The sequence below is a fragment of the Lepidochelys kempii genome, chromosome 1 (assembly GCF_965140265.1).
Source record: "Lepidochelys kempii isolate rLepKem1 chromosome 1, rLepKem1.hap2, whole genome shotgun sequence".
NCBI classification, from domain to species: Eukaryota; Metazoa; Chordata; order Testudines; family Cheloniidae; genus Lepidochelys; species Lepidochelys kempii.
In genome coordinates this window covers 61,407,776-61,424,140 of record NC_133256.1, presented here as the reverse complement: position 1 = coordinate 61,424,140, position 16,365 = coordinate 61,407,776, and the positions used below count along the sequence as shown (strand labels likewise).

Sequence of the window (16,365 nt, the reverse complement as noted above, 5' to 3'; positions counted from 1 at the left end):
TTTCCGGCAGTTGACAAGAACATCTGAGGAACAGTAGGGGGGAATAAACATGGGGGAAATAGTTTTACTTTGTGTAATGACCCATCCACTCCCAGTCTTTATTCAAGCCTAAGTTAATTGTATCCAGTTTTCAAATTAATTCCAATTCAGCAGTCTCTCATTGGAGTCTATTTTTGAAGTTTTTTTGTTGAAGAATTGCCACTTTTAGGTCTGCAGTCGAGTGACCAAAGAGATTGAAGTGTTCTCCGACTGGTTTTTGAATGTACTCTTAGCCCAGCAGAAGAATCTGTCTTATCTCAGGGCCTCTCCTTCTGCCCCTCCACCTCCATGAACATGATACAGTTCTTTGGTGACCTAGAATCCTATTTTCGACGTCTCTGACTCAGGGAATATTTCCAACACACCTCTGAACAACATACTAACCCACAGAGACCTTCCTACCAAGATTACAAAAAGAAGGATTCTGGGTGGACTGCTCCTGAAGATCGAAACAACAGCCTGGACTTCTACATAGAGTGCTTCCGCCGACGTGCATGGGCTTAAATTGTGGAAAAGCAGCATCACTTGCCCCATAACCTCAGCTGTACAGAACACAATGCCATCCACAGCCTCAGAAACATCTCTGACATCATAATCAAAAAGGCTGACAAAGGAGGTGCTGTCGTCATCATGAATAGGTCGGAATATGAACAAGAGGCTGCTAGGCAGCTCTCCAACACCACTTTCTACAAGCCATTACCCTCTGATCCCACTGAGGGTTACCAAAAGAAACTACAGCATTTGCTCAAGAAACTCCCTGAAAAAGCACAAGAACAAATCCGCACAGACACACCCCTGGAGCCCCGACCAGGGGTATTCTGTCTGCTACCCAAGATCCATAAACCTGGAAATCCTGGACGCCCCATCATCTCAGACATTGGCACCCTGACAGCAGGATTGTCTGGCTATGTAGACTCCCTCCTCAGGCCCTACGCTACCAGCACTCCCAGCTATTTTCCAGACACCACTGACTTCCTGAGGAAACTACAATCCATCGGTGATCTTCCTGAAAACACCATCCTAGCCACTATGGATGTAGAAGCCTCTACACCAACATTCCACACAAAGATGGACTATAAGCAGTCAGGAACAGTGTCCCCGATAATGTCCCAGCAAACCTGGTGGATGAACTTTTTGACTTTGTCCTCACCCATAACTGTTTCACATTTGGGTACAATGTATACCTTCAAATCAGCGGCACTGCTATGGGTACCCGCATGGCCCCACAGTATGCCAACATTTTTATGGCTGACTTAGAACAACGCTTCCTCAGGTCTCGTCTCCTAATGCCCCTTCTCTACTTGTGCTACATTGATGACATCATCATCATCTGGACCCATGGAAAAGAAGCCCTTGAGGAATTCCACCATGATTTCAACAATTTCCATCCCACCATCCATCTCAGCCTGAACCGGTCCATGCAAGAGATCCACTTTCTGGACACTACGGTGCTAATAAGCCGATGGTCACATAAACACCACCCTATACCGGAAACCTACTGACCGCTATGCCTACCTACATGCCTCTAGCTTTCATCCAGACCACACCACAGGATCCATTGTCTACAGCCAAGCTCTGCGATACAACCGCATTTGCTCCAACCCCTCAGACAGAGACAGACACCTACAAGATCTCTATCAAGCGTTCCTACAACTACAGTATCCACCTGCTGAAGTGAAGAAACTGATTGACAGAGCCAGAAGAGTACCCAGAAGTTACCTACTGCAGGACAGGCCCAACAAAGAAAATAACAGAACGCCACTAGCCATCACCGTTAGCCCCCAACTAAAACCTCTCCAACGCATCATCAAGGATTTACAACCTATCCTGAAGGACGACCCATCACTCTCACAGATCTTGGGAGACAGGCCAGACCTTGCTTACAGACAGCTCCCAAACCTGAAGCAAATACTCACCAGCAACCGCACACCACACAACAGAACCACTAACCCAGGAACCTATCCTTGCAACAAAAAAAAATATATATATATATATATATAATATTTATATAATATATAAATCTCCCCACTGTATTTTCCACTGCACGCATCCGATGAAGTGAGCTGTAGCTCACGAAAGCTTATGCTCAAATAAATTGGTTAGGACTTGTGGTACCTTAGAGACTCCTTTTCTTTTTAAATTGTAGCATCCATGAAGTGGATTATAAGTAAAACAGTTCTTGATCTTTAACTTTTTACACAATTTCAAAATGTTTTCTAGAGTTTAATATATTACTCTTTTATTATGGAATTTTGTGGTCCATTTTTCTAGTGCAGCTATTTCAGTTTTACCAAGTTATCCACTCATCATTCAATTTAGAGAATTGTTGTTTCTTATCATTTTATTGCTTGCGTTATGGTATCACCACAATCAGGATTGCGACCCTTTGTGTGTGCTGAGCAAACACACCTGCCCTGGAGAACATTAGAGTATGTCACAGTGTGTATCATGTCAGTCACTAGTTCTGTCTTCTCTAAACTAAGAGATGGGTGAGGTAATATCTTTTATTGGACCAACTTCTGTTTGATGAAAGAGATGAGCTTTCAAGCTCATGCAGAGCTGCTCTTCTGGTCAGAACTCTGTGTTCGCTCGAAAGGTTGTCTCTCTCACCAACAGAAGTTCAATTAAAAAATATCACCTCACCCACAGGCACCGACTTTCCAATGTGCCAGGGGGTGCTCAACCCCAGGCCTCACCCCCACTCCTGCCCTTCCCCCAAAGCCCCACCTCTTTCCACCCCAACTCCACCCCCACCCACTTCTTCCCACGACATCCCACCTCTTCCTCTCTCATGCCCCGCCTTCCGCCCCCCCCCCCCCGAGCCTCCTGCAGGCCGCAAAACAGCTTATTGCGGTGGGCGGGAGGCACGGGAAGGGATGAGGAGGCGCTGATCGGCGGGGCTCGCCGGTGGGCAGGAGGCACTGAGGGGAGGGGGAGGTTCCAATGGGGGGCTGCCGGTAGGTGCTCAACAACACCATTTTTCCCCATGGGTGCTCCAGCCCCAGAGCACCCACAGAGTTGGCGCCTATGACCTCATCCACTATGTCTCTTTAATATCCTGGGACCAGCACAGCCACAACAACACTGCGAACGTTCTCTAAGCTAATTTTATTTGAGGTACCTTTCCAGCTACAGGATTGAGAATTCAATTTCTTCAGTGAATAATTAGCATATGAAACTGAAAAGCATGTAATCACTGGGCAAGTCCCATATGTAGACATGTTACCACATCGCTTTCAATCCACTTGAGTATCAGGGATTTTCTGAAATTAGCATTTTCCTCCTATGGCATGTCAAGCATCCAGGCATATAGCCAAATCATCTTCCCATTGCTTGCCAAATGTGTACCTACTATTAACTGTTGGTTCCCCCATTGCCAGTTACACTCCTTTCTTTTTTTTTTTTTTTTCCTCCCAGAGGGCAGGCAGTCCTCCTTCATAACAGGATTTCTCTTCCTCCTTGCTGAGCTTTGCCACATTGGTGTGAATTTCAATTAAATTGTGTGCTACAATAGAATTATATAAATTATAGGTTTTCACGGAATAGAAGCTAAACTGATGTAAGCTATGTAATACAGGCATTTAATACATTCTTTGTTCCCAGATATATGACTATTTGTAAGCCATACTTAGAGGAAGGGGGACTGTATTTTGGAAAGCCGTGACTCCAAAAAGGACTCAGTGATCATCACAGATAGCAAAGTAAATATGAGCTGCCTTTGTGATGCTGTGGCAGAAAGGGCTAACACGTTTAGTTTTATTAATAGCAGAACATCAAGCAGGAGTAGGGAGGTGGCTGTTGCCTCTCTGTCTAGCATTGTTGAGACGACGACTAGAATAGTGCGTCTAGTTCTGGTACCCATACTTTAAAAAGGGTGTTGAAAAATTGGAGATGACTCAGAAAAGAGTAGTAAGTATGGTTTGAGTTCTGGAAAAATGTCTCACAGTGAAATGTTCAAGGAGCTCAGTCAACTTAGTGTTTTGTATAGAAGGTTAAGAGGCAGTTTGATCAGAGTGTAATTTGTACAGAGAGAAGTTATACTAAAGTGCTGTTTAATCTGGCAGTTGAGGGTTTAACAGCAGCCAGTGGTTGGAAGTTGAAGTTAGCAAATTTCAGACTGGAAGCAAAATGAAGATTTTTAACAATGAGGATAATTAATCATTTAAACATATTAATAGGGGATGTAGTAAATTTTCCATCCTTTGGACTCTTTAAATCACGATCAGATTTCTTTCTGCCTTCAGGGGTATGTTTTAGTTCAGCCACAGGTTGTGGAGCTAGTAGTGCTTTCCCTTCCCAACCCATATAGGAGAATAGGGCGCTTCCAAGCCAGCGTCTTTTCTAATCTCTGCTACTTGATCAAAATATGTTTGTTAAAATGAGAGTTAAAAATGATGTATTTAATGTATGCATTTTCATTAAATATCTAGTTCAGCTGTCTCTAGAGTCTGCGGTTGACTTGCAGATTTGATCATTTGTGTTTTATTTTTAACATTAGGTGTGGGACAGGTAGGAAGGGCATTGCTAATAGTGAATGTTGACATGGAACCACACATGGTGGACCCCCAGTTGAGAACGACCCTGCAGTGGCTGGCAGCTTCCGAAACAGAGGTCTCCGAGCTTTGTTTTCATGACGCTGTTACGAAGGAATTCATTCTTGTGAGTACTGTGGTGTTGCCATGTGATTGCAAAGTGTGATTAGATTTTTCATGATATTTATTATCTGTTTCTACTGCACTTGCCAAGGAAGTATGAGGTATTCAGAAAAATTACTTAATTATTTTAAGCCTTAGAGAGAATGAGAGCCTGTTTGTCTCTGAACATAGCATATACAGAATTGTATCAGGTGCTCAGTTAACCATATATTTTAATGAGTTACTTCATTTAAATTTAATGAAAAGCAGGTAAAATATAAAAGCTTCCCTTTAACTGAATAGGCTGTATTTTCTAGCATTATTTTTGCAGTATTTGTTTCAATTACCAAAAAATTGACCCTTGCCATTGCCAATACCTTGTCCACACAAGTGAACTTAAATTGCAATTATTTGGTTTATAGCTTAGTTTAATATTTTGACTGCACAAATCTTATTACAGTTGTGAATGTACATTTATTAGCAACAGAGGAAAAAGTTTAACATCTAATTAAACTTGATTTTAAGTGTATTTTCATTCCAGAGACTATTACAAAGCAAATAGTTAGTTTGAAGAAAAAGACTTTACAATAAATTATCCACATTTTCCTATTTAAACAGTTTTTTGAGTGTGTGTGTGTACACCATGCATTTATTATGTAACGAAGAATGAAGGAAGGCTTAAAGAAGTCCAACTGATTTCAGGGTTTTGCATGTGCCTTTGGGGAGAGCCAAAGTATTGTAATGGAGACTGACCTGGGGATCCCTCCACTTCTGATGTGCTTTGAAAACGTGTTCCTCTTGTGGTCCTGTCCTCAAAGATTATGCAGTAACAATCACTCCTATTCATGATTAAATAGTGTATTAAATATAAAAAATGTTAAATTACAGTCTTTTGAGTCACCTTTGAGAAGACAGCTACCTTTGGGAAATAGTGGCTTTTAGCAGGTTTGGGAAATGTAATCACAAAATCAGTATGCTATAACAAGTGAATCATTTAATGAAAGGATGGACTTCTTTTGTTTCCAAGTAGTGAGATTGATAAGAATGGTGTCCTGTCAGGTGTTCTACTTTTCATGCTGTTGACATGTAAAGAGAGAGATCACCCCTTAACATAGTGTCATGCATCTTAGAATGAAGATCTTGGCAGGATAAGTTGTGATAAGTGTATTTATATCTCAGAAAGCGTGACTACTGTATTTTGGATCATTTCGATTGTTTGATGTATTGACGTTTCAGCTTATTTGGTGCTTCGTGAAGTTCAAGCAGCTAAAGCAGTTGTTTTGTATTGTCCCATGAAAAACCAGATTTATTTCTAAACTCTTCGTGTGAAAAAACTCATGTACTGATTCAAAGAAGTCCAGAAGATTGCAGAATAAATAATGGGAATATTGAAAAATGTGTGTTCAGTATTCCATTTCTTGAAGATAGATAAAAATAATTTAAAAGACAACATAAAACTCATATTTCTAATGAAAATCAAAATATTAGGAGTAACAGTGAATTTTATGTCTACTTTTTATGTCTAATTTTATGTGAACTTGGAAAGGGATCTTATCAAGAGGATTTATCTTCTGCATTCTGTTTGCCTCCATTAGCTGTGGAGACATTCTACAAATTTCATTTCATTTTCCCGTGGTGTTTGTCAGTTTTGTAAGTGCTTTGGGGATAGTTTTCCACTGCTCAATTGTCATATGCATGATTCAAAGCCCGTTCAAGTTCTGTGATATTCTTTGCATTGACTAGAATGGGTTTTGGATCAGACCCTGTATTCCTGCTTGGGAATCTGTTTTGTTTCATCTATCATTCTTTCCCCTCCTTTCATACTTGTTTTATTATTACTTGTTATTTCAAGCATTTATATAGCACCCACAGCATGGTGATGGGAACCATATAAATGCCTGTATTTATAGTAATACTACTTGTACTCAGTGAACACGAGAGTCAGGAAAAGATCAGCTGAATGAGAGAAGCCTCTGCATACTTAGCACATCTCTCTTCTAGCCTCATCCCTTTACCTACTCTGATTTCTTTAGGTGTCAGACTTGGGGTACTAACACTTGAATTCTCACAGGAAGGGATCTAGAGTTAGGGTTAGATGCAGTTTTCAGCCAACATTTATTCTGTCTTTAGATACCTCTTGTATTTAGAGGAACCCTCTGGAAAAGAGGTGAATATACACCCCTAAAGATTCAGGAGAGAGGCAAGACAGTACATATGGCTTATCCATACAACACTGCCACTTCTCAACTTTAAGATTGACACATCCAGATGCAACATACAACTTGCAGGTGTTACACTCCCACTTACACAGTCTCAGTAGAGCACACCATACTCTCCTGGGACCACACCTTGCTTCCTAATTGTGTAATCATTAAGCAGAGCTCCAAACCCTTAAAGGGATAGGGCAATAGATTTAAGGGACAGGGCTCAGGTAAACACCATCCTAGCATGCTATTATGAGTGATACATTGGGAGGTAGTGGTCACGCTATCCAGAAAGCATCAGAATATGAATCTTCTTCTGTTTTGGAGCAAGGTTATCAGTGTCATTTCTGGATAACTCAGAAAACTGTCACCAGAGGATTGAAGATTTGGAGGATGAAAGATTTTTCTAAAGTGATTCTTAAAATTTCATTTGTTCTTATTCATTTGGGCTTCATTCCTGTTATAGTTCCAGTGTGGACAGTTTATCCAGAGCCCCACTTAAGAATCATGGTGTTATTCATAATTTCCGGGTTTCCTTTAAAAAAAAAAAAAAACAACCAAAATAAAAACCTTGATTCCTATGCACAGTTTCTTCATCTGTAAAATGGGAAAATGCTGCTTCTCAAAGCACTTTATGTAGTACTGTATAAATGCTAATTGTTGTTGTTTATTATTTATTAACATTATTTCTTCCAGATATGACGATAACCTTCCATAAAAACATTTTAACATTCCCAACAATCAGATATATCAACCAGTAAACACCAGGCACATTGGTCCTAATTCTTGGACCTAGAGTAACTCCTTTGATTTCAGTTCTTTCAGTGAATTCAAAACAGCAAACTTCCAAACTCTGTACATTTCACTTCTTTATTTTTTATTTATTCTATTTGCTTCATTTGTGCATATGAACAAGCCCCATTGTGCTAAGCTCTATACAGTAGTAATAGAGTAGTAGCATGCAGTGTAGTAGACCGTTCCTGCCCTGAAGATGATGTAAATAAGATTTAAAAGTAAACAGGACAGTGTTTTAACCCCTCAAGGTCTTTTTATAAAGAATATGTAATTGTTTAAATCAGTATTTCGGGAGATGGGGAGTGGGTTGGGGTTGGGGGTTGGGCATACAAGCTGATTTTCAAAAATGGGTACTTAAATTTTATGCCTCTAAATCCTTATTTAGATACTTAAGTTACCTAATATTCTGAAGCACACAGCACTGCCCCAACTGGCCATAACTTGAATCCCAATATATAAATAGAAGTACCTCTGAAATAGCTGCCAGGTGAGATACCACTACTTTGAAATTGACAATCCTTGACACCAAGAGAACAGAACAACTCCTACTAAAAGATCTCATAAAATCTGAACATATGACCTATATCCTTCCCCTTTTGGGCTTACTGTCGTGGGGCCTGTCCAAGTGAATTTAATACACATTGGATCAGGCCCTTAGCTAGTTTAAAAAACGGAAAAAAAATAATCAGTTCTTAAACGGGCAGCTAGTTTTTTAACCAAATGATAACTCACTTAACTCTCATCTCTGTATCATGCACACTTAATAAAGCTACCATATCCCTTTTCTGTAAGCCCAACAAAGAATTCATTATTCTTAACGCTTGCCACCATTCATTAAATGCAGTAACAGGAAGCTCAAGAGAGTTCTGGAAAGTGCACGATTTAAAAAAAAACAGTGAGCAATATAAATAGTTTTTAGAAAGATGACGGTCATTTATAGAGGGAAAAATAATTACAACTGCTGACTCAAAGGAACAAAACTGGACCTAACTATTATAGGCGTCCTGGCCTCCATCCAGCCATTTAAAAATTCCCCATTTCTACTTGAGTAAACTGAAATATATAGCTGTTCTGATGACAGTAGGAAACAGACCAGTCTGATGAAGAAAGTATGGGCTTGACCTTTGAACCCTGAATTGAAACTATAAGATTTAGAAGAGCCAGATGCTGTCTTTGCATCTTTGTTTTATTATATTTTTCATATACTTTCCCAGTATATGAATTACAAAAACTGATAAAAGTGTTTTACAATATGTTTACTTAGCCACTAGAAAATAATCCTGTTTAAGAACATCTGCCAAATTTATGTTTGGATTATGACAAATGAGCGCCTCACTTCTGGAATCTTCATGAAATAGTTATGCTATAGAATATAAACTTGGTTTGGTCACTCTGCATTATTTTAAATCTGATACCCAGATATTTTCTAGATAGTTTAGTCAGTTTTTGCATGTATATGTGCATCAGAGTTGTGTCCTTGTGGTAGGATTGTATAGGATATAATAAAAAACCAATACAATTAAATAATTATACAGATTTAAATAGTAATTTCTGTAGAATTCTGTTGGCTTCATTCCTATTGAATTCTGTAGGAATTTTACATGAGGAATTTCACTCAGGTTAGTGCATTGAAGACTAGAGCACTTCCTGCTAGCACAAGTAGTTGATTTTTGTATTTGTTTTTGTTTTGGGGGTTGAAATGGAAAAAAAAATCAGTTTGGTTTGAACCAGAACTGAATTTTTTCAGTTTTCTTACAAAAATTAAGAACTGAAATATTTTTTGGTTTGGGTCAAATGAACCGTTTTGTTTGATCATTGAATTTTTGTGTTGTTTTTTGTATCTGGCTGTTTTTATGTGGCTTTCAGGCTTTTGTTTGTTTGTTTTGGGGTTGTTTTTTTAACTGAGCTAAATGAAATGCTGTTTCAAACTGAAAAGTCAAAAAATTTGTTGTGACTTTTTTGATTGGCCATAATTTGACATCATTTGCTAATAGTTTCTGTGCCTCAAAAAATTAAATTTAGTATTTGCCAGTTTTTTAATATTTGCCCAGGTCTACTCTCCTCATTTAGACAAGAGTGGTAGATGTGTTATAAATCTATTTCTTTTGCATTTTACTTCCTCTTGATGTGGAATATTTGTTAGAGGGGGGGATTCAACCTGGACTAACAGCCTTCAGTTACTGAAGACAACCATGGATGAGCTAAATGTAAAGAAAAACAATGGGTGCAGTGGTGGAAGAAATTTTAGCCAGAATAAAAGGTTGTGAAACTCAGGGCTGGCAAAACGTGTTCATTTGTCACTGTCTCCCAGTGCTTAGTATATATCTACTATATGAGGATTCCTGGTTCAGACCTCTGAGGGAAAAGTAGTTTCCAACTACACTGACTCTGCTTGTAAGTGGAAGTTTAACTTATTCTTGTTTTTTTGTTTTGTTTTCTTTGGAGACAGTGAAATTCCTAACTGGAGACTGTGTTTCCGTTGAGGGTAGAGTGTATATATACCAGCCAAACCACACTATATGTTGTGAAAGGAAAATCCACATCCTTACATTAATCCTTACTTTTGTCTTTTACAGTATTGTATGTGTACTATTGGGGGTGTGTGGCAAATGCATTAATCTGATGTTCAGAATTTCCTGTTTCTGCAACCCCCATGAACCACAGACCACATAGCTGTGGGACCATATCACTTGAAAATGTAACTTCCTTGAGAAGAAATTTTTATGGAAACTAACTTAAAAAAATGTTTGGTCCTTGAGGAAGTTTTGTTTTTATAGCTGTGGAATAATGTTTAACTCTTCACAGCTGGTTTTCTAATGAGACCTGATGTTTCAAGGAGAATTTTCTTAATTGTTAATCATTCAAGCTATTTATTTCACTAGCTTAAATATTTTATTATTGTTTCTCTAGCTTACAAAAAGACTGAGAGAGAGGGACTGGAAAGTGGGAGATCTCTTGCAAGCAGTGCTGAAATACTGTGAAATGATGGAGAAGACTTCTGATGGGGACAGACTTCTGAATAAACCTTTATTTGGCTGGCTTCTGGAAAATGTCTGAAAAATCCAGTGACCCAATATTCTTCCTTTCATTTCTTCCTTTAGAAAGAGACATGAAGGACAAAGATGTATAGTGTTAAAATTTAACTGATGAATGGTCTATTAACTGTCAGCATTTTAAGAGACTTTGGGGTGAAAGTAAATATAGCTGTTCTGTAAGTATTTTGTGACACTGTACACGGTATGATTATCCAGTGCATATCTTCATAATTGATATTAGAGTATTGTGTCCATCCACACATATTTGTATATACTGCTGTGTTCAGACTATAGAATGTGTATGAAGAAAGATCTTGTCCATGGACAATAGTTGACAGATGATAAAACAGGATATATAGGGATTCCGACTGAATTGGTATAGTTGTTTGTAATTGGAGGCATACTATATTAATAGCATTATTAAGTTTGAATTGCTAAAGAAACATGTTTCAATTTTACTTGCCACCATTTTTATTGCAAATTCTTTGTTTTGAAGCATTTTCATATATGTTGGTGTGACATATCAATGTGTTAGAAATAGTAAATACTTGTTGGAGATTTTCCTCTTGGAATTTTGCTATCTTTTCAGAAAAATAGTTCCTTATCCCTGATCCTTCACATATCAATGATTTTTGTGGCACAAACTGATCTTCTGGAACACTTTTTAAAATAGTAAATTTTCTTAAAATATAAAACAAGAAAAGTTTGCAAATTGGTTGTCATTTTTCTTAAATACCTTTTGCTAAAATTCTTGTTTTAAAGGAAGCCATTCAATCAAGTCTTTTAACAAATGGAATTGTGAGGTTGGTTACTAATGCTGTCTCCTTGTCCTGTGGTGGAAGGGTTTGTCTTTGTCTGTACATGCCTTTTGGTTTGTAAGTGCTAGTAGTTCATCATCTTCTTTTGTTTTACAGACCCTTTAGGGGATAAACTGCCCCCTGATAAATATCAGGATGCTATCTCAAAAGTGATGTCACTGCAAGAGAATCATAGGGCCTTATCTGTTTTGGAACTTAAACAGCCAGCTGACTTCAAAGGACTGTCGCTGTTTAAATCACCAAATTTAGAACCAGATCCTGAGAAGTTGAGAACTTACAATGGAAATTGCGTATGCTCAGCAATGCTCACAATTTCATCTTTGGTTACAGATAAAGGGTCCATGCATAGAGCTGGTGAACCCACCAGCACTTTCCTTGCAGTGCCATTGTGCTTTGGAAAAAGTATGCGAGTGCTCATCTTTTAGCCATTACAGTAATCTGGCTTTAAAAAGACCACCCACCCTCCCCCCCCACCCCCCAACATTAGAATATGGTTAAGATACGGGTCTTTCTTCACACCAAACTGAAAGATTACTTAACTTTTAATGGGAGACCTCTTTTGTGTGTGTGAGGTACTCTGTGTGTGTATGTATGTGTATAATATATATATATAAAATTAATGTATATAACCTAGACCACTGACACCAGTTTAAATTTCCAGTTTCTGATGTCTGCTCGGGTACTGTTACCAGAGTTTAATTTCATGTCACTGTTTCATCTCATTAATTGAAAAAACAATTGGTGCCTCATGGCAAAATTTTAAAAAAAAAAATCTATTTAGAGATCATTTTGTTTCATATGGGCAATTTGGTCTAGTTGATTTAAGCATAGCACAAGGAGACAGTTCTAATCCTAGCATTGCTTCTGATTTGCTGTGTGCCCTTGCCCAAATTACTTAACTTTTTTGTTTTATCTCCCCCAATGTGTATAATGCAACTAATGACAATTGTTTTTACAGGGCTTTGAAAATATGAATTAAGGTTTGTTGTTTTGTCATCCTCCCCGAGCCCTACCCCACTCCCTCCCCCAAAAATATATTTTTCAGGGGCTTATGTTTTCCTGGTATGTGTGCATGTGCATAGTTGGTTGATCGTCTTTTTTGTTTTCTTGAGAACATTGGATCTTTCTGCTTAGTCCTCATTTGAAACCAAGCTCTGTTTGTGACCTCTCCTGTTTGGCAGAGCAATCAATAGAATTATCACAAATAGAAAATTGACTTTAAGTGATAAGCAACAAGAGCCAAATGAATCTTAAAAACAATTCCACTGTGCTAAATTCTTCTCTGATTTACAGTCTTTGCAATCCCTTTAGTGATATTTCAAGGGTTGAAGGACAGCACAGAATATTGGTCCAGGGTTTCCAAGTCCCCATTAGTATCCCAAATTAAAACAGGGATGAGAAATCCAAAAAATAATGTAAATACTCCACTGTCTGGAAAAAAGACAAACAAAAAAACAATTTTCCAAAAATTTCCATGCAACATCAACAGATTAACAAACTTGTAGAATATGATGAGTTTCTAAAAAGTTGGTTAACAGATTATCACTTTTTTATGAGGTTGGTTTTCTACAAAAGGTAGACAGATGAGCAGGTTCTTGACATTTATTAAGGTTTAAACAATAGTTAAGCAGGAAATAGTTCATTTACGTTAAAATGTTAGTATAACTTCTTAAAAGTGATTCTTGCTTGGAGACTTTGGCCCCAAATATATATCCACAGTTTAACTGCATTGACTTAAGTGATACATCAGGAATGAATTTGACCCATTAGCTTTTTCTCTAAGTAACATATAGCATAGATTTCAAATATGTGTGTAGGTTTTTGATGGAAAATACTTAATTTTTACTTTAAAGTAGATAATAATATTTTTATAGATCTTCTTTAAACTTATGTTAAGGCATTGTCATATGGCTTCAGGACTCTTTTCAATGACCAGTTGGATATTAAAAATAGGAGACAAGTTTACTGATGATTTAACTTTCATACAGTTGTGTCATTAAATAAACAAAACTATAACATTTCGTGGGAATCCTTATCCTGAACAAATCTGATTGACATAATCTGTCCTGTTAATAAGAAAATTGTCTTCTATTCTAAAGTGAATCAAAGGTTATTCAATAAACTAGTTTATTTAAACCATTCCCTTCAGAGTACAAGTGTAATGAGAAGAAAATTCACTGTGAACGAGACAGTGGGCCACATGATGATCTCTCAGACCAGAGCAAATCTCGGAGTCTTCAGGATTTAGACTAGATTAATAGAGCAGAATTTATCCCATTATATGTATTGTGTGTATGTATTGGCATACTAAAATTAGGGAAACTTGTTTTGGCTATTCTTTAATTTTAGATTGATAGAAATATATGAAATAGTTACACTGTTCCAGAATACCATTTAGTAACCAAATTATAAATTATATCTTTGGTATTTTGAAAATTGGTAATGTTTTGATATATTTTGTAAGATTCTGTAGTTAAAGCACGTTAAGAAGGGTCCCTCTATAAAATAGCAGTGAAAATGACAATGTTAAAACAAATATATTTTCTCTTTAAATTTGTAAAACAAGATGCAAACAAAAGCCTTAATATTAGGATTTTTTAAAAGCATTTCTAACAAGCCCATATGGTAAAATGCCATCAGCAAGATCTAGTATTTCTCTTTCAAAATGAGAACACAAAATAACTCAAGCCTTGGCACTTATTTAAAAGTCATATAAATAGTACATATATCCTTGGTGCTCTTTGAGCTAAAAAATCACCATTCCAGAACTTAGGTCTCTCAAAGATATATCAGATTTTGAATGTTACATTTTTCTAATGTAACTATATATATATAATATATATATGGGACCTCTTCTGTAAAGAGATGCTCAGACTTGGGAAGGTGGGAACGCAGTAAGTAGTAAACATTGTCACCAGCAGAAGAGGAGCTAGTATTTGCATTCACTATTTACAAAGCATTATTTGAAGGAATAAAATATTGGTTTCAGAAATTTGTGTTGTTTTTGGTTTAGTTTAGCAATTTCAGCTTTTCAGCAAGAGCCACTACTGTCAAGCTTATACTGTACTTGAGCTTTGAAGAGGCAAGTACAGTGTCTGACCACTGTAGTCACTTTATTTTGTACCATCTTTGTACATTCCTGTTGTATAGCTGGAGTTGTAGTTCTAGAGGGTCACTGTTCTTTGTAACGTCTGAATAGTATTTAACTGTAACTGCTGCTTATTTGGTTACTTGTGCATTCTTATGATAATTCACAGCCCAGTTTAGTGACTCAATTGTATACCAGAAGCAGTTTGAATAACTTTAAATGTTTATGTAACTATACTAAATGATTACAATATGAAGGTCTTGTACTGTAAAAAAAAAAAAAAAAAAAGTGACATCTTTTGCCATTTTAGTAATTTGATGATGTATTCAGTTACCAGATTATGAACTTCAGGTTGCACTAAATTTGTCCTTGTTTTTAGCAGTGGCTTCAAATAAAACAGACACATCTTGTGTGTTGTAATGCTTTCGAGAGGACTGTCATTTATTATAAACTCTTAGAATTTTCTTTTCTTTTCAGCTCTCACAAACTAAGTAGGATTGGTCTTGGTTATGTGAAAGAACTCAAAGGATGGGACAGTAAATAGTGCTAGTGTGAGAGTAGATGTCCTTCTAACTAAGCACTAAATCAGTGTCCCAGCAGGATGTTAAAAAACATTGTCGTGCTCTCCTTGGCATGAGAGGTGAAAACCAGGGTTCTGACCACTTGTAGTAAAGCTCTCATGGTCCTTTTTATGAAAGTTAGAGAAGTTAATCCTGGTTTTCTGCCAAATTCCAAGTTGAGAATTGCATCCTGCCCACCTAAGTTTCCCCTACACTTGTCAGTTCAATACAGTGTTCTTCACTTCTTGTTCTAAACAGTAGTATAGTGTTGTGTGCTTAGCAGCTCCCTAAAGTGTTGACAGTTCAGTGCTGGGTGAAGTGATGCCTGTATAGATTGTGCAGTGTTTGAGGAATCCTTCAGGATGAAAGACCGCTATGGAGTCTTCAGGATAAATGCAATGAGATATTGTGGTAATGAAAATATATGCATATGTATATCGATTAAAAATACTTAACTGATCTGGTGTTATATGAACTAATTCTGGTTTGGTTTGCTTAACTTGTCAGATAAGGAATTGCTTTATTGTAAACTACATCAAAGTGACTGGACTGTGCTAAGTCCAAAGACTCTCAATGTGGAGAATGCGTCAAATACTCAAGGAAGAAGTAAATTACATTGACATTTTTGTTGCTATACTAACACATTGAAAACAGTTGTTTTGAGGAGCAAGAAGTTGGGGAGGTTGATTTCACAATTTTAAAAAATATATAATTTTAGCAAAAAAAAAAAACCAAGCCCAAATGGTCTTTATGGATATTGAGTAGGATATTTTTGTATGTACTTGATTGTTTCATTTGGTAACATTCTTTGCTTCATTAAGAAATCCATTAGCAGGGAGACTTTTATGCTTTTGATTGTCTCATGTTCAACTGAATGGAAATCTCTACTGAATGGCTTGAAAATATATTGTATACACTCTTGCTACATTATATGGTAAAAAATAAACAGGACAAAAAGGAAGTTTGGTGGGGATGAGTAGGGAAGATTACATCAAGTCAGTCTGGCAAGGTCTGTTTAATCCAGATATACTAAAACTTCTGTGTTGTCCTCAGTTACTCCATACCATTCCCCTAGCACATACCCTGCTCCTGCTCCTTACACCTCCCTTGTTTCCTTGCTGGCTTCTCCTCAGTCCATAGCTTGAGCTCCCAATGTGACTGACTTCCATCCTGAGGATCAGATTGAGAGATG

The 16,365-nt window shown here is 37.4% G+C and overlaps 1 protein-coding gene across 9 annotated transcripts in view; it reads left to right on the top strand.

The window, feature by feature from the left end:
- Window positions 1-15,037, top strand: part of AKAP11 (A-kinase anchoring protein 11) — a 63,837-nt gene extending 48,800 nt beyond the window's left edge. For 6 of the 9 annotated variants that reach the window (XM_073345553.1, XM_073345563.1, XM_073345582.1 and 3 more), the window contains 2 exons: window positions 4,538-4,698; window positions 10,583-15,037. In XM_073345553.1, the coding sequence (XP_073201654.1) occupies window positions 4,538-4,698; window positions 10,583-10,729 (308 nt within the window). In that variant the 3' untranslated portion in view covers window positions 10,730-15,037. Of the gene's footprint in view, window positions 1-3,642; window positions 3,741-4,537; window positions 4,699-10,582 lie in introns of those variants that run through there. The other 3 variants (XR_012159124.1, XM_073345620.1, XM_073345615.1) reach the window with 3 other exon arrangements.
- Window positions 15,038-16,365: the final 1,328 nt, after the last annotated feature.